General features: G+C 44.7%; 1 protein-coding gene across 5 annotated transcripts in view; it reads right to left on the reverse strand.

Moving 5' to 3' along the window:
• Positions 1-7,677: 7,677 nt before the first annotated feature.
• Positions 7,678-18,510, reverse strand: part of GCNT2 (glucosaminyl (N-acetyl) transferase 2 (I blood group)) — an 81,707-nt gene continuing 70,874 nt past the window's right edge. For 4 of the 5 annotated variants that reach the window (XM_075125380.1, XM_048839828.2, XM_048839827.2 and 1 more), the window contains 2 exons: positions 14,349-14,441; positions 7,678-10,839 (listed from right to left, as the gene is read on the reverse strand). In XM_075125380.1, the coding sequence (XP_074981481.1) occupies positions 10,649-10,839; positions 14,349-14,441 (284 nt within the window). In that variant the 3' untranslated portion in view covers positions 7,678-10,648. The remainder of the gene's footprint in view (positions 10,840-14,348; positions 14,442-18,510) is intronic. The other variant, XM_048839831.2, reaches the window with a different exon arrangement.

Below are 18,510 nucleotides of genomic sequence, written 5' to 3' on the forward strand. Positions count from 1 at the left end.
TTCTGTTCAAGCCTTATGTTAACTTGCTGAAGCAGATACAGGCCTGTAGGTTCCTTGCATTATTGCTGAATATAATGCAAAGCAGAATATAATGCAAGCAATTAATATAATAAAAGCAAGCTAGTCCAGTGGGCTACAATGGTGGCAAAGGATGACAAAGGCCACTTTCTTAGAGAGGCTTCTAGCTCACATCTGCCCATCATGGTAGTACCCCTGATAATACCTGAAACAAAGTTGTTTAAATACTCCTATACAGTTGTATTGTAATATAGCACATAATACTAACTGCCAAAGAGGTCCCCAGCACAACGCTGTCGGCTGGGTCTCTGCCTAGGTTTCAGGGGCTGTCTCCAGCTCTGTTTCTGCTTTGGGGTCTACCTCAGGAGTTGGCATGCTGAAGGTGTCCAAGGCTTAGGGCCCTGGTTGGAGTCTTTGGTCACTTGAGTGGCATCAGTACTGTTCAGAAAAAGCAGGGGTTCAGTGGTGTCTCCCTGGCAAAAATCTGGTACAACTCCTTCTAGTAGGTGCAGGCACTGGTACCATTACTAGCGGTCTTGGTTTTGTCCCTGGAACTTTTGTCATTCTCCTGGAGTGCTTTTGCTTTGCTGTAGCACTAGGCCAGATCCCCACATCTCCTTTACCAGGACTGGTAGATGTTTGTGGATCCTGGCATTCTGGTGACAGCTGTCCAGAAGGGCTTGGACATGATCCTCTCCCCAGAGGCCAAGGAAGTCCAGGACCTTGTCCGGGACCATGTGAAAGCATGGGGCATGGCTGCTGTAATGGAAAGGTGACTGGGTGTATGAACTGGAATCGCAAAGGGATGTACCTGTCCGCTTCCCATGAGCATTCAGATATGGAGGTGACACTGGTCAAGAATACCATAGAGGGCACACAGCCAGTTAGGCCACAGGCCAACCCATGTGTGCAGCAATGTAGTGTGGAATAGCCGTGGGAGAACTGCCTGATGCAGAGTAACTCATTTGATATGGGGATGTGACCACAGGAACGTTATTTCAGGATAGCTCATTCTGAAATTGAGTTGATCGATCCACTTTGGAAGTGGATTATTGTGGAACAAGATGCCAGATAATCAAATAATAAAAAAACGCACAACTATTTGTGTGTGGACTTTCGTGTGTAGACAAGCTCTTAGTCCCCCAAACAGCTATTCCCCTCTCGAGTGTGTGTTCTCTTTTAAACCTGCCAGAAGTCTCTTGATCTCCTGTGTTCATGGACCTTTACCTGTCTTGACATTGTCTTAACAGTTCTCCAGTGTTTGCAGAGGAGTGGCTATCTTGAGCCATTCTTGCCCTTTCCTAACCGCCCCCTATTAAACTACCCTATTGTATTCATAAAGTAAGCATTCCATAACTAGGTCAACATACAGTACCTGTAAAATATTACCCTAGAGAGGCTCCAAATCTGTCACAGCCATCTGAAAGCTGGGGAACCTAATCATGTATTAATCTGGCTGTTGCGTCTGCCATACAGATAAAGTGGAACAAACTTTCTCCTAACTAGTCAGCATATCTTTGATTATATTCTTCAAGATCTTAAGTCAGGGGTGGGCAAACTTTTTGGCCTGAGGGCCACATTGGGGTGCAAAACTGTATGGAGGGCAGGGAAGGGTGTGGCCCCAACCCCATCCGACCCATCAACCTCCCCACCCCCCCGGCTCCTTGTCCCCTGGGTCTCCCACACCTATCCAACCCCCCCCGATCCATCCACACCCCCGTTCCCAGTCCCAACTGCCCCCCCCACCTCTGCCCCATCCAACCGTCCCCTGACCCCCCCCCCCCGGACCTTCTACCCAACCTCCCCCTGCTGCCACACGCGTGCAACCCCCGCCCCCTTATTATGCTGCTCAGAGCGGCAGGATGTCGCAACCCCGCTGCCCAGACAGAGCAAGCCACGCTGCCCGCACAGTTGCGTCACTGCAGGGGAGGGGCTGGAGGCTAGCCTCCCCAGCCAGGAGCTCAAGGGCCGGGCAGGAAGATCCCATGGGCCAGATGTGGCCCGCGGGCCATAGTTTGCCCACCTCTGGGCTAACCGCATCAGTTATCCTCACATAATGGAATGCAAGGCTCCCTCTGACCGTCATCTGCTCCCTGCCATGACCAAGGTGAGACAGAAGATAATTGCAGCACAATTTTTAACCAGTTAAGATGGGCACAACTCTTCCAAGAAGATCATGTAGCTGGCTGCATGACTCTGTGGTATGTACATGTTCCTTAGCATGAGGAACAGAAGAAGGGTAAAAACTTCAAAAGTGCCTAAGTGACTTAAAACCAAATTTCCATGTTCAGGGAGACTCCGTCTCGTTTAAAGTCAATGAGGCTTGGGCGCCTAGGTCCCGATCTACAAAGATATTGAGGCACTTAGTAGGATTTTCAGAAGTGCATGACTCCCAGTGCAAGTCATGAGAGTTAGGCACCTAACCTGCTTGGGCACTTCTGAAAATACCACCAGATGCTTACCTGCATATTTAGGCACCAAAAGACATTTTAAAAACTACCCTAAAGTGCCTAAATCTCTTTTAAAATCAGATTTAGGCTCCAGAGTCTAGATGCTTCTAAAAACTGTACCTGAAGATAATGTAGGATGAAAGTCCACTATAGACAGCACCAGGAAAGTAGTTTTTCCCCTTATTTTCTCTAGTCACAAATCTTAAAGCATTGAGAGGCCCAGAGATACTAGGCCTGATTCTTCGTTGCTTAGCATCTTGTATCGTGACTTGCACATGTGTAGTGTGTGCAAAATGTTACCAAATCAAAATAGGTGTATATTTAACCCACTTTGCACAGGTGTAAATGTCTACAGGAGAAAAACAAAGGGGAGTTCAATCCACAGTTTTAACCCCATTCTCAAATAGAATTGCAGACTGATGTAACAGGGTAGCTGACTAACCTGGTATGACTAGCTGTGATATAAGATATCAATGGAGAATGAAAGGTGGTGATAAATAACTTCCAGAGGTGCTCAAATGCAACTCTAATGCAATTCATATGCAATTCATTGCAGCTCAATGCAATTCATATGCGGTGTTGTTCTTGTTGTACCAATAAAATAAAAACCAGCAGGATCTTATTAAAGGGAAAAAGGCAAAATACCACATTTATTGTGAATACAGAAAGAATCATAGAAAGCAGTTAGTTCTAGTTATAACATTCCATTCAATCTCATATTTATTCACACATTCATTCATACACACACACACACACACACACAGGTTCTGCAAGGTTGTTATCATAGTTACCAGCCTTAGAGTTGCTCATGCCAAGCCACTGGCCAGGTGGCCTGGACATGAGGAGGGAGCAGGGCCTTGTCAGATGCTCATCTGATGCTCCTGGAAGTTGGTTTGCAGAATCAGACCCCCCAAAGTTCTCACTTTTTAGAGTCTATTTTTATAGGAATTTCTTCCTATGCCAGTCTATGGGAATTGCTTCATCATGCTGTTGCTGAATCAATCAGCAGATAGGACATTCCTGACAGCTCCAAGATGTTATCTTGTTCTTTGGTTCTCCCATTCTTGAGGCTGTTGGGTGGATTCCAGTCTGCCCTCCGGGGGGGTCCTCTGGTTATTTCCACTTGACGCCTTCTTCAGCCCATGGACACTGGATTCTTAGGCTGGCACCTCCCTGATCATTCAGTTATTATCCACACCAAGCATCCATCCACATACATCTTCTATCTCTATTTTAATCACAATTGTTAATACAACAAAAGGGTGGGGAGTCTCTGGGTGTTGTTTCTGTTGTTAGAGTATTGCTTTGAGTCTCTCTCTCTCTGTGAATTGCTTTGAGAACAGACTCTGTCTTAGAATGTACTAACACAATTAGCAGCTTGCAAGTTTCACACATAGAGGGAGAGAAACAGTACCAAAAACCAAGAGACCTCTTAATTAGTAATACCCTGGAATTTAAACTCTGGGGAATCAAACTCATTTGTGATTTTAATACAGAACTTCTTTAATATGATCCAACATAATCCCCCTTTTGACACTAAGATTTATAATCGTCAGTGTCACTTTCTATGTAGCCTATTCAAGAGAAAGTACTGTGAGGCTATTTGAGTTTGTGATTCCAATTCATGCCACATACATGATCCTAGTGATGTATCTTTACTACAAGGTTCTGGGGCAACAGGCAAGGTGAGGCACACCCACTTTTGAGGAGTCCATTCGGTACAACCTCTAGTGTCCAATAGCTTCCCTCCCTCCCCAGCCCACTGGCTTGAGGTCCAGGGTAGCCAGAAGTATCCCATGTGTAATATGGGGAGTGGGTTAACCTTCAATACCTTTGCCTCCAGGGACTGTTGGTGTGCAATTTTGACAACAATTTCTCCCATTAACAAGTCTGGTTTACAGTACTGGAAACATATTGCATCCATTCATATTGATAAGTGTCAAACAATGATCTCTTTCTTTTTTTAACAAATGCATCAAACCCTTAATATTTCCCAATATGACCCAGAACATTTTGTGTTCCAAAGTAGCTAGTGCAAGTATCTGCATTTCAGTGCATCCCATAGCTATGGCTGTGTAGTTTCCTATTTCTAATATTTTTTTTTTCTTATGGATAAGCCATGTGGTAGTATTAAGCCATTACTAAAGATTCCATCGGCCTTTTAGGTTACCCAGACCAATTTGGACCAAGTCTACATTGGCATGTACTTGTTTTTGTATCAGGCTGTCCTGTAGCTGGGACAGAAAGCTTAATTTATTTTTAAGTTCCTGCAGGTCTTCAGTATTTTTTTTTTTTAAACACACAACAGTGCTAGCAACAAGACAAAACACAAGACAAAACATAGAACACAGAACACAATTTCTATTGTGACAGTAGATTCATGGTATTGGGTTGCTTTTCAGCTGGCATCAGCTTTTCCTGATTTTCTGAAAGACAAAAAGAACATGTTTCTACCCCTTTTGGGGTGGCAGATTATTGCTTAAAATATTTCTTTTACAAATACCCTGGCTGATTGCAGGCAAAACAGAGAAATTGCCCCCATATTTTCCTGTTTTTGTTCTATAGGCAGGCCAGGTTTCAATGGCTTTTATCTTTTAAGGGTTATGGGGAAATTATCCCACTGTTTAGTCATTAAATCCCTGAGTTTTCCTTCTTATACAGCAGACCAAGTTTATAATGTTTTTCCTGCTGTGTTAAGCTTTAAGTTCTATTTACAGGTAGTAACTGAGAAGCATCATTACCATACGACCTTAAAGGATTTTTCCAAAAATCATACACACTATACGTTGTTACAGGGATACTTATTATCATTAAATTTATTAAAATTATCTTGTTATCCCATGCCTTTTATTTAGACAATTTGTTTGCTGACCAGGTATGTCCTTTATCTGCAGCTCCTTTGTGCTGCTAGTTCTTTCCTTCATCATTTAGGTAATTTGCATTTTCACAGAAACTTCCTGCTTTTGGATTTAAAGCCATCAGCAGCTCAGAGAGTCTATCTTAAAAGGACACAATCAACTTTCACCAGAGTTTTGATTACTTTTAACTTCTGCTTCCAAAACACACAGCAATCTGAAAAAGAAAACCCAACCTATTGTGGCTCCCTTTGGAGCCCTAATAGCATTTTAATGAAGTAGCATGGTATGTTTGCATTTCTTTTGCCCCTTCTACAATATACCCTGCACATGTTCTGGGGAAAATGCACATTCCTTCCATAGTTTAACTTCTATAACATTATCCAGATCCATTTTTACATAAGGTGTCACTATTTCTTTTTTTTTGCTTACAGAGTTTTCATGTACCTTTATCAAAGTGACAGTCTGATTACTCAGAGCCATTTTAAGACTCAGTGTTTCTAACATTGCTTCTTTTTGTTTTGTGCATCTCACCCCTGCTGTTGCTTCAGAGAGGCACTGTCTTTTTTTAATTTTTTTTTTTTACTACAACTCTCATCTGCTATTTTGTTACAAAAACAAACAAACAAAAAACAAACAGACAAAAAGAATACAATTTTTTTTTATATTCTCCTGATTTTGACTGCCCTGCTGCAGCCACAACTTAAAAACATTTTAAATTTTGTAAAGCATTGAGTTACCTTTTAAGGGTTAAATGCCAAATCCCAAAGCCAAACAACACTAATTACCTGTGTCTAGCAAAAAGGTCTGTCAGTTTTGCAACTTTGAATTAAAGAGTCAAATGGATTTTTAGTGGCATTATTTAAAACAAAAACAAAACTAACTGGTCCTTAGAACTTTACATGTTTACACACACACAGACAGATACATACACGTTTAACTGCTTAATTCCCTCCAGCCTCTGCAGAGTTAACTTTTTTTTTTTTTTTACTCTCTTTTCTCTTTGTAATTATGCCTGGGGGTGCCGTACATAAGACCTTCTCCCCCTTTACCTGCCTCCCTCCAGCCTCTGCAGAGTTAACTTTTTCACTCTTTTTGTATTCCTGGAGTGCCTCTTTCACTATTTTCAGCTGGCTTTGGGTATTTGTAGCCAGCACCTTCCAATTGTCTGCTCCCTTTTCCGTTTGTGCCTTTTCCTCTTTACATGAAGACAAGCGGAGGGAAGAATCCTTACATGCCTCCCACAACAACCAAATTGCTGCTGCATCTCTTTTGGCAGCACTAGAAGGTTTGTATATGAGGATATACTGAGCCAATCTATCCTCTAGGTCCGAAATAGTGCAGACATCAGCTAGGGCTTGTTTAGTCCAAGGACTGTGCCCACATTTTTGAAGGATTTGTTGAAAAGGTGTAATTTCTTTAACAAAAGGTGAGGTTGGAGTTCCTTCTGACTCCATTCCTCCCTCTGGTACTGGCTTACCTTGTTTTCTTTTAAACATCTTAACATGGATATTTCAATCTCTTTGTCACTGCTGGTATTACTTAGCAAGTGACACAGCCTAGATTCTGAAATCATAGCTTAATCTATGCGTTTTTCCCCTGCTACCTTCCCGGAGGCCAGCAGGTCCCCTACTACCTTCCCAGAGGCCAGCAGGTCCAGTTAACCTATTTCTCCCTGCTACCTTCTCGGAGGCCAGCAGGTCCGGTTAACCTGTTCTCCCCTGCTACCTTCTCGGAGGCCAGCAGGTCCCCTGCTACCTTCTCGGAGGCCAGCAGGTCTAGTTTAATCTGTTTTCCCTGCTACCTTCTCGGAGGCCAGCAGGTCCCCTGCTACCTTCTCGGAGGCCAGCAGGTCTGGTTTAATCTGTTTTTTTCCTGCTACCTTCTCGGAGGCCAGCAGGTCCCCTGCTACCTTCTCGGAGGCCAGCAGGTCCCCTACTACCTTCCCAGAGGCCAGCAGGTCCAGTTAACCTATTTCTCCCTGCTACCTTCTCGGAGGCCAGCAGGTCCGGTTAACCTGTTCTCCCCTGCTACCTTCTCGGAGGCCAGCAGGTCCCCTGCTACCTTCTCGGAGGCCAGCAGGTCTAGTTTAATCTGTTTTTCCTGCTACCTTCTCGGAGGCCAGCAGGTCCCCTGCTACCTTCTCGGAGGCCAGCAGGTCTGGTTTAATCTGTTTTTCCTGCTACCTTCTCGGAGGCCAGCAGGTCTGGTTTAACCTAATAGAAATGCCTAGCTCTCTAGAGCTGGCGGTGTGCACACCAATATTTACAATAACTGAGGTTTTTTACCAATATTCCCCCTTTCGCAATTCTCCACCAAAATGTGGTAGTATTAAAATAAAAACCAGCAGGATCTTATTAAAGGGAAAAAGGCAAAATACCACATTTATTGTGAATACAGAAAGAATCATAGAAAGCAGTTAGTTCTAGTTATAACATTCCATTCAATCTCATATTTATTCACACATTCATTCATTCATTCATTCTCACACACACACACACACACACAGGTTCTGCAAGGTTGTTATCATAGTTACCAGCCTTAGAGTTGCTCATGCCAAGCCACTGGCCAGGTGGCCTGGACATGAGGAGGGAGCAGGGCCTTGTCAGATGCTCATCTGATGCTCCTGGAAGTTGGTTTGCAGAATCAGACCCCCCAAAGTTCTCACTTTTTAGAGTCTATTTTTATAGGAATTTCTTCCTATGCCAGTCTATGGGAATTGCTTCATCATGCTGTTGCTGAATCAATCAGCAGATAGGACATTCCTGACGGCTCCAAGATGTTATCTTGTTCTTTGGTTCTCCCATTCTTGAGGCTGTTGGGTGGATTCCAGTCTGCCCTCCGGGGGGTCCTCTGGTTATTTCCACTTGACGCCTTCTTCAGCCCATGGACACTGGATTCTTAGGCTGGCACCTCCCTGATCATTCAGTTATTATCCACACCAAGCATCCATCCACATACATCTTCTATCTCTATTTTAATCACAATTGTTAATACAACAAAAGGGTGGGGAGTCTCTGGGTGTTGTTTCTGTTGTTAGAGTATTGCTTTGAGTCTCTCTCTCTCTGTGAATTGCTTTGAGAACAGACTCTGTCTTAGAATGTACTAACACAATTAGCAGCTTGCAAGTTTCACACATAGAGGGAGAGAAACAGTACCAAAAACCAAGAGACCTCTTAATTAGTAATACCCTGGAATTTAAACTCTGGGGAATCAAACTCATTTGTGATTTTAATACAGAACTTCTTTAATATGATCCAACATTCTCCCCTCCCCGCTTAATTCTGTTGTCTCTCATTTAGCTGCAAGTTGTATTTATATTTAATAATCTTCCTTAAAATGATACAATGGCTACCACCTGGTGCCACAGGCCCAAAACAAATCCACACATAGTCACATGACGAAACCAAAATAATTTATTTCCATGAAAATATAACATTGACTATCATTCAAGGAAGAGACATTAACAGGAGTTGAATTGTGTCAGTACTTAGGCCACCAGTATTAACTCTGAACAGACAGCTGTGCTTTGTGAGCTTCTAAGTGTTAAGAATTCTGCTATCACATTACTCAAATGGGAAAGTGTGAGAGCTTTCAAGACTGGATCCACTTGGTACTGCTCATTTTTAGAGAATTCAGTGCAAAATATCCTGTTGTTGGTCTCTTAAATTGCTGAACTTGCTGCTTCTGCTCTTGTTGGTTTTTATTATCCCTTATTTGCCTCTGGTTCTCAGTCTGGGACAGTCCATTTCTACCTCCTGCCCTCTTTGCACATTGTGGTACTTCCATTATTCTTATCAGGTTGTCAGGATCCCTTCCCTTCTTTAAATCTTGGCCTACATTTTCAAAAGTGACTTTGAGCTTTGTGTGTGTCCATTTCTGGGTGCCCAACTTGAGATATCGCTGCTGGAAAGAGCTGAGCCCCTGTCTTCTGAAAAGTCAGGCACCTTTTAAAGAGTCTCAAATTGGGCAGCCAAAAGTGAAGGCCCCCTCCAAATTACTAGTCGCTTTTGGAAAAACTAATTCTTCTGCCCCATCTGTCTGTCTTCCTACTCTCTCTGTAGTTTCCACAGCCGATTGCTGTGCCAGCTTTGCTGTCAGGAAACTCCTTCCATTAGCAAAGTTGAACAGGAATTCAGTCCAAGTTTCTGCCCTGAAAATAGTCTATTTGAATGCCTTTGTGATGGCACAGTCTGAAACTCCTTCTATTAGTACTATGTGCCCAGAATATACAATCTTCCACAACAAAGAGGTGCCCACAACTGTAGTTTTTATTTTGTGGTTTTTTTGCTTTGTTTTCCTTTGACTTTTCCAGAAAAATAGGGGGTTCCTAAGAGTGGGGAACATTAGGGTGAAAACTACACGTACCATCCATCATGTTTGGGAGACTTAAAATACTTTTGAAAGTTCTAGGTGCGGGATTGGGTTTTTTGTTTGTTTGTTTGGTCTGTTTGCTGCGTACCAAGCAATGTCCTGGCTGGTCTATTGAGACTTTCAGTTGTCTTCAGGGAGCTTTGCATCAGGCCTTGCGTGTGTGGCTGGAATGTCAGTCCTGCTTACATATCTAGTGGCTGGCGTGGGGGGTGTGAATCTTAATACAGTATAACTAACAGGTATTTTCTGTGCTAAGTATATACAGTCTAGGAAACTAAAACTCAGACTATTAGCATGTTTCACAGTATAAGATGGAATGACTGAGTTATTCTCAAAAGCTCGGAGTTATAAGTATGAAAATGTCTAACTCCCAGTTGTCTTCCCCCAATTCCCAGAATGCTTTGGAAGGGACCAAGCAGATCTGGAAACATTCCTTCTGCTTCCCACTTGCTGCCCATTTAGGGAGTCAAAAATACCAAATGCTATTCCCTGTGCCAAATGCATGTAGGGTATTTTTTGTCAGTGACTCTGGTTTCTGTATGCATGAAGTCAAACTGTGCACCTGGATTTATCTTTAAGATCTTGTTGATGGTGGTTGCTTCCTTCAAAAAAGGATAACTCTTCCTCATTAATATGCTCTGGATTTTATGTTGCTGCATGAAATTTTAGGGATACATGATATTTATTTAAATATATATTATTGCCAGGCTCAAGTCAGCACTGACACTGTCCAGCCACACATGCCAAAAGTGCATATACAGCAAAGCCAACAGAACCATTTCCTCAGCCTCCTTTTTGGTCTCTCCAGTATTGTATGATCTGCACTCAAACCTTCCACTCAAGACATCACAAACTACCCGTACTGAAGTCCCGAAAGAGAAGTCTTTCTGGGGAGGTTATTCTTCCAGAGCCATTGCAGTTGGAGTTTTATTTCCATTCTGAGTTGTTAATTTAAAAGTACCAACTTGGCTTCACCTGTGTCTCACTCTGGTTCAGCGCTCTCTCTCGAAGACTCAGTTCCAAGCATTCTACAGTGAGTGGGTATGTTTTGAGTTCAAACTTGTTAGCAAACATGCTTGAAGACTTAAGTAGCCACTTTAGGTCACCTGTTCCATATATACAAATGCCTCTGACATAATGGCCTGCAAAGGGAAAAGATGACAAGAGCAACATCAAGTACATAGGGTGTTCTGTGGAAAAGAGATGAGTCAAAATCATCTTTATGATAGATCTAGAATTTGGCCAAAAGTGAATAGGGGAAATACAATGGGGAACAACTATGAGTGGTGCCATGAAGTTAAGAAATAGCTAATATAGGGTGACCATCAAGCAAAACTTCTAAACAATGTGATCTATAAAGAGGGGTGAAAGTAAGCCAGTACCAGCCAGTATGGTGTACCGGTAAAAAGTGGCCACCAGGACCGGCCCATACTCAGCTGATGTTAAAGTGCTGCTGCAGCAAAGGACCCTGCTTAGTGCCGCCACGACAGTGCTTTAATGTCGTTGCCCCTTTTGCCCCTCCCCCCCATGGGCTGCCGACAAGGGGGGCAAAAAGAACAGCTGCCCTGGGGCCACGATTTAAAAGGTCCCGGGGCTCTGGCTACTGCGGCCTGGACCCTTTAAATCACCGCTTGAGCCCTGGGCGGCGCGGGCCAGGCAGCATGGATGGGCTGGCTGGGGGATGCTGACACCCTGCCCTGCCCCTTCTAGGGGCTGGAGCCGGCCCCTGTACCGGTAAGTGCTTAATGTTACTTTCACCCCGTCTATAAGAAGGAAAACATCATCACTTGAGACATTTAAAACTAGCCCAAACAAATCACTACAGATACATAGGAAAGAGCAATTTCACTCAGAAGGGCCAGATGATTCAGTAAGGTTCCCTCCCCACACCCCATCTCTAACTTTCTATGATTCTAGGACTCAGGTTTTCCACTGAGTTACTCCAGTTTTAAACTGGTGTAATTCCATTGATGTAAGTGGAGTTACACTGGCACAAAACTAATCTTCCTTAGCTCAGCTATGTAAGAGCCTGGAAGCTCAGCTCAGAAGCAGCATTTGTTGTAAGAAGGATTTCATTTTAGTCTTTTTTGTTTTTGTTGGGCATGGCACTGATTCATATGGAAGGCAAGTGAATCACTCAGCTACGTAGTAAGTCTATAGACACATCTATGCAGTTGCTGGAAGGGATGATTTGATCAAGCTAGGGTACTAAAAACAGAAGTGTAGCCGTAGCAGTGCAAGGGGCTAGCTGCCCAAATGTGTACGGTATGGTCGCAATGGGACTGTATTCGAGGCAGGTAGCCTGTCCTGCTGCTCATACTGCCATACCTTCACTTCTATTTTCATCATATTAACTTGATCGGTCTTACTGTGGGTACATCTATTCAAGCTAGAAGTTAAACCTTCCATAGTAGATACTCCTTGTGACTCAGCCATGGATAGAATCCTAGGACTCTGCAGTCTCCTTGCTCTACCATAAATCATGATCCCTGTCTCACCTAGTCTGAAGTGCAAATGCAGGATTGCAGCAAATGTATATGTATGTTGGGATTCTACAGTAATAACTAGCATTTTGCACTTCTATAGCACTTTCCAACTTCAGATTGCTTACAAATACTTGAGTTTAGTGAGTCTCATTATGCCTATGAATTAGTTAATGATGATCCCTATTTTACAAGGGAGAAAATCTCCATGCTTTAGGCTAAGTGACTTGCCCAAATTCACACAGGAAGTCTGTGGCAGAGTCAGGGGTTGGGGCCCAGGTCTTATGAATCCTAGTCTAGTGGTTTAACTATCCATCCCTTTTTAGTGCTTGATTGTGCTTAGGCACTGGTGTATGTTGAGGTGGTTTGGAGCCACCCTAGTAACCACTCAGATATAGTCCCTCCTAGAGTTACCAGATGTATGGGGAAATGCAGTCCCTGCTACACCCCATAAGGGCCTCTGCTGGAGGGGGACGACATGGCCTTGCTTCCTCCTCACCCATTTTGAAGTGGCTACTACTGTTAACCAAGAACTCAGACTCCAGCACAGACTGCAGTGCTGGCCACAACTGCACAACAGCTAAGAAGGGGGAGGCTCCTTGAACATCTCACCTACCCGTGAAACTGTGTATGGATTGGCTACAAATTAGAAATTGGGATTATTTTAACTGGAGGAAAAAAAGATAGGGCTAAATTCCTGAGAAGAATTTTGTAACTGAGCAGCTATCAACAAAGCTGGCTGGGAATTTTCTGATGACACTTGTTTTGTCAAACTGTTAATCTGTCAAAACCCAAAACTTTCCACCATAGGAACATGTCAATTTCCCAATGAAGGTTTCAGAGTAGCAGCTGTGTTAGTCTGTATTTTCAAAAAGAAAAGGAGGACTTGTGGCACCTTAGAGACTAACCAATTTATCTGAGCATAAGCTTTCGTGAGCTACAACTCACTTCACTGGATGCATGCAGTGGAAAATACAGTGGGGAGACCCATCATAGGGCCTAATCACATCAGCCACACTGTCAGAGGCTCATTCACCTGCACATCTACCAATGTGATATGTGCCAGCAATGCCCCTCTGCCATGTACGCTGGCCAAACCGGACAGTCTCTACGTAAAAATAAATGGACACATCAGACGTCAAGGATTAGAACATTCAAAAACCAGTCGAAGAACGCTTCAATCAGTCTGGTCACTCGATTACAGACCTAAAAGTGGCAATATTACAACAAAAAATCTTCAAAAACAGACTCCAATGAGAGACTGCTGAACTGGAATTAATTTGCAAACTGGACACCATTAAATTAGGCTTGAATAAAGACTGGGAGTGGATGGGTCATTACACAAAGTAAAACTATTTCCCCATGTTTATTTCCCACCCCCACTGTTCCTCAGATGTTCTTGTCAACTACTGGAAATGGCCCACCTTGATTATCACTACAACATGTTTTTTTTTTTTCTCTCCTGCTGGTAATAGCTCACCTTCCCTGATCACTCTCGTTACAGTGTGTATGGTAACACCCATTGTTTCGTGTTCTCTGTGTATATAAATCTCCCCACTGTATTTTCCACGGCATGCATCCGATGAAGTGAGCTGTAGCTCATGAAAGCTTACTCTCAAATAAATTTGTTAGCCTCTAAAGTGCCACAAGTACGCCTGTTCTTTTCATTGGGAAATGTTTCTTGGGTACAGGAGGGAATTTCTGGTGACGGAGGGAGGGAGAGAAACCCCGCCCCTTCCCCCAAACTGCAGAACAGCTCAGTGGTTTTGGAACTCCCATGAGCTGTGGGAGACCCAGGTCAAAGTCCCTGCTCCATTGAATCTTTATTTATAAGCTCCAATAGGAAAAACCGTGAGACCCACTGGCTATTCTGCAATGTCCTGCTGGTCAGTGCACCCACCTGGGGTGTGGGAGAATGGCAGAGCAGCATCTGAACTGAGGTTTCCCACATCCCAGGTGAGTGCTATAATCACTGGGCTATTCTGGGGTGCTGGTCTCTCTTGCTGCTGTTTTGGTTTAACTTCAAAAAGTGTCAGCTTCATGCTGAGGAGGAACAATGAAGCTTCTGACATCTCAAATGTTTGCGGGACAGAAAAACCATTTCCCACCCAGTTCCAGTTCTCAGATTTCAATGCAAGAATAGGAAAAGTAAAGAATATACACATTACCATGACAACCTCCATGAGAGCTTTCATTATCACTCCACTTGATAGCTCTCAGGTTACCTTCCCAGGATGCATTTGGCATGGAACCAGGGACATCTAGAAATTGATAAGATGGGGGGGGAGGGAGTTTAGTTTAGGGTTTTTTTGTTTGTTTGTTTGTTTTTTGTCACTGCACAGCATCACTCTCCTCTGGGAGCTCTTCGTGACTTGTATATCTTCTCAGCACTGAACAGAATTAGGTTGAGATCCATGGGTACTTCAGCGATTTCACTTCATACTCCTGAAACAAAACTCTTTAAAAACAAACCTACCTTCCCAGATCTCCTGGTTACAAGCCCTTTCAACAAGGCACAATCATGTATTTGTGTACAACCCTCCACCCTTGAATGGTCACTCCAAAAGAAATGGAATCCTTCCAAGGTGTTGTAGGGCAGCTCACTACATGAGTCATGAAGGGGTTAAATAGCTTGTCTGGGCATAATCCCCACCAACCCGGCAAGCTGGCAAAGGGAGGCTTCCAGGTCAGTTTGAGGTGGCACTCTGAATGAGTACACCTGGAACTCAGAGCCTAACAAGAACAGGATGGTGACTCGGGAAACTGCTTGAGAGCCCTGATCACCCAGGTCCTCCCAGCAAGGAGAGGGTTTGGTTCTCTCTCTTTTTATTTATTATTTATTTAAACCTTTTGCTTTCTAAAAGCTGTGGACTCTGCCTCTTGGGCATTGTGGGAATATCCTGACTTGTTTGTCCTTTTTTCACCTCCCGCCCCTGTAAGGGCGGGAGACCCCAAATCAGTGAGCTGTGCTCCAAACTCTGGGCCAATTCCACCGTAATGCTGTAATACAGGGAGATCCCCCCCGCCCCCTGTCAGCCCTGCCCAAGACAAGAACAGTGCCCATCTTCTCCCCAAGAGGGTGCAAGAAAGGTATAACCCACAAGACATAGCAATAACAGATAATAGTGCTTGCATAACACTTTATATCTTCAAAATGTAGTTCAGATGGTACCTAATTAATCCTCACTACCTCCCTGTGAGATGGGGATAAAGCTGTTTATCCCCATTTTGCAGATTGGGTACTGGGGGGTAGTGGATCAACTCAGACTGAGTACAAATGGGTGAACTACCATTAAGGCAATTGAAGAGCATTTGCTTATATGGCACCTGAATTTGGCCCAGAGAGGATAAGCGATGTGTTCATGTTACATGTCCAAGCAAGAGTCTTAATTCTTCTTGACTGACTGTTAACAATGAAGACCCATTATTAAGGCTACGTTTTAGTCATGGGTATTTTTAGTAAAAGTCATGGGCAGGTCACAGGCAGTAAACAAATAATTCACAGCCTGTGACCTGTCCATGACTTTTACTATATACCTTTACCCAAAACTTGGGCTGGGGGGCTGCAGATGCTCTGGGGGGTGGCCCAAGACCCCCACTGGTGCTGGGAGGAAAGGGGGTGGGTGGCAGCACATGGCCCAAGACCTCCGCTGGCACTGGGGTGGTGGCATGGGCCCCTGCTGGGGTGGGGATGGATTGGTGGGGCTCACAAGCTCCCTACCTGTTTCCACATGTCCCTGCAGCTCCTAGGGGAAGAGGCAGCCAAGAGAGCTCTGCATGCTGCTCCGGCCACAAGCACCAGCTCTGCAGCTCCCATTGGCCAGGAACTGCAGCCCAGGCAAACTTTTTGGCCTGAGGGCCACGTCGGGGTTCCAAAACTGTATGGAGGGCCAGGTAAGGAAGGCTGTGCCTCCCCTAACCCTATCAACCCCCAACCCATTCAACCCCCCCACTCCTTGTCCCCTGACCGCCCCCTCCTGGGGTCCCCTGTCCCAATGCCGCCTGCTTCCTGACTGCCCCGACCTCTATCCACACCCCCGCCCACTGACAGGCCCCCCAGGACCCCACTCCCTATCCAATCCCCCCTCTAAAGCCCCTTTCAGAATGTGGCCCTGCAAATATGGGAGGAGGACACGGGAGGAGCAGGGGCAGCCAGAGAGAAGCGGTGGTTTCCCCTTCAAAGCACCACTTCTCTCCAGCCAGCTGCGTAGCCACCCGGTGCTCCTCCTGAGTCCTCTGCCCACGTTCACTGCGCTCCCACACCTCCCACCTGCTCCCCTGAGGCTGCAGGTGAGCCTCCCTTCCTGCTCTTCCCTGCCCCCACAGTGCAGCCCCCTCCTGCGCTGGCAGCATGGCGCGCTGTGGGGTAGGGGGACAGTGTGGAAAAGGCCAGGGGCTCGCCTCCTCGGCCGGGTGCTCAAGGGCCAGGCAGGATGGTCCCATGGGCCGGATGTGGCCAGCAGGCCATAGTTTGCCCAACTCTGCCCTAGCCTCTCCACCTAGGAACTGCAGGGACATGTTGGGTAGCTCCCTCCCATACACCCAAACTGCTTCTTCTGGCCCAGCACCAGTCACTACAGAAGTCATGGAAGTCACAGAATCCGTGACCTCTGTGACAGACATGCAGCCTTACCCATTATATTCAGATACATATTAATATAGGCACTGCTCTGCAGTTTACCAAATACTTTATATCCAACACTTCTTCCTGATGTCCTACTCATTTGAAAGAAATGAAAAGAATGAATGAAAAGTGCTGCTGGCACATATGTGATAAAAGTAATAAACACAACAGTGACCACTACAGAGAGTGGATACTAACCACTGCCATGTGAGGGGGTATTTTCCTCTGAACCTGAGACCTAGGTCATGTGACTGAGGCCAGGAAATCATAGTTGAATTTCTTATCTGCATTCCTGTGCATCAGACTCTTACTCCAATTAGATGATCCATTTGATATTGAATAGGTTGTTTCAACAAGATATTAAAAAGCATCCCTTAAAATAGTCCTGTTCTCAGAACGTGACTGAAATAGCAAAGAATCAATGGCATAAACACAAGGTTCATGCATGACCCTGGACAAACTCCAGATTTTGTCTCTTCAAAAATATATGAGGCCTGATTTGTTGTCTGGCACCCAAACAGATTTGTCTACTTCCTTTATTCTGCAATAGTCTGTTTACCACCTGATGTACAATCTTCTTCAGCTAGGAAAATAAATTGCACTGTCATGGTGCAATTAATCCTGATCTGTTGACTCAATTACAATTAGCAATCCCAGCTCTGAAGGGTTCAGGGCAAACTACACAGAAAAGTGAGAGAACTGAGTGAGGAGCAAGGAGAGTTCCCTCCCTCTCTCTGTGAAGGCAGGCTTGAGAGAACCACAGATAGCAGGGCAGGTTCCTGTGGGAGGCCCTGAGTTAGGGCTTGTAAGAAGTAGGGAGGTCCCCAAAGAAGCTCCCAGAGTCCCTGGAGAGGGGAAGCAGTGGGGAAACCTGCTAGGAAAAATTGCCTCTAAGAAAGGCCCGGGAGGCAGTGCTGTCGCTGGGAAATGTAGTTGGACTTTGGTTACCTTGAAAGGGAACAGAACTGGAATGAGGTGATGTGGCTGGAGGGCTGGGCCATGGAAGGCGTAGCCAGAGATATGCCATCACAGGGCCAAAGAATTTGTCAATGGGATACAAGAGATAAAAAACCATGCTCTGACAGCAGGGAGCAATAGAAAAGTGAGTGGAAACCTTTCGCAGGCACCAAGTGCTGTGCTGAACGCTCTAGGATTCTTTCCTCATCAATTCATGGAGAACTTTTCTGTTCTTTGGGGGAGGAGGCATTGGAGGACCATCAGCACTTGAGCAACTGGGTGCATTCCAGGCATAGTTAAAGTAGAACCTAGCCTCTAACCCACACCCCCGTCTGGGTCAGGCTTAAAGCACCTCCAAAACTGGGTTGGACGTTTCTGTGTGTGGATGGTAGAGGAGTTAAAGTTGATGCCTGGGTTACCTCTGCTGCATAGACTTATACTTAAGCAGCATCTTTCATCCAAGGATGTCTAAGTGCTCTGCAATTGAGTTTTGTGGCAGGTTTACATACATTCTATAAGTGATCTTAAGCATGTCAGTTATACAAAGTGACTCAATGGCAGAACCAGGATTACAAATAGTTGTGCCCCAATTCAATCCCCTGCTCTAACCATTAGACAACACTCTTTACTATTTGCAGAGTACCAACATGTCTGCTGAGAGGCACATGAATAGACAAACTGATCTCACCTCAGAGTGAAGGTGAAAGCAAGGATAAAAAGTAAGGCTGTCAATTAATCACAGTTAACTC

Source organism: Caretta caretta, chromosome 2 (genome assembly GCF_965140235.1).
Source record: "Caretta caretta isolate rCarCar2 chromosome 2, rCarCar1.hap1, whole genome shotgun sequence".
Lineage (NCBI taxonomy): Eukaryota > Metazoa > Chordata > Testudines > Cheloniidae > Caretta > Caretta caretta.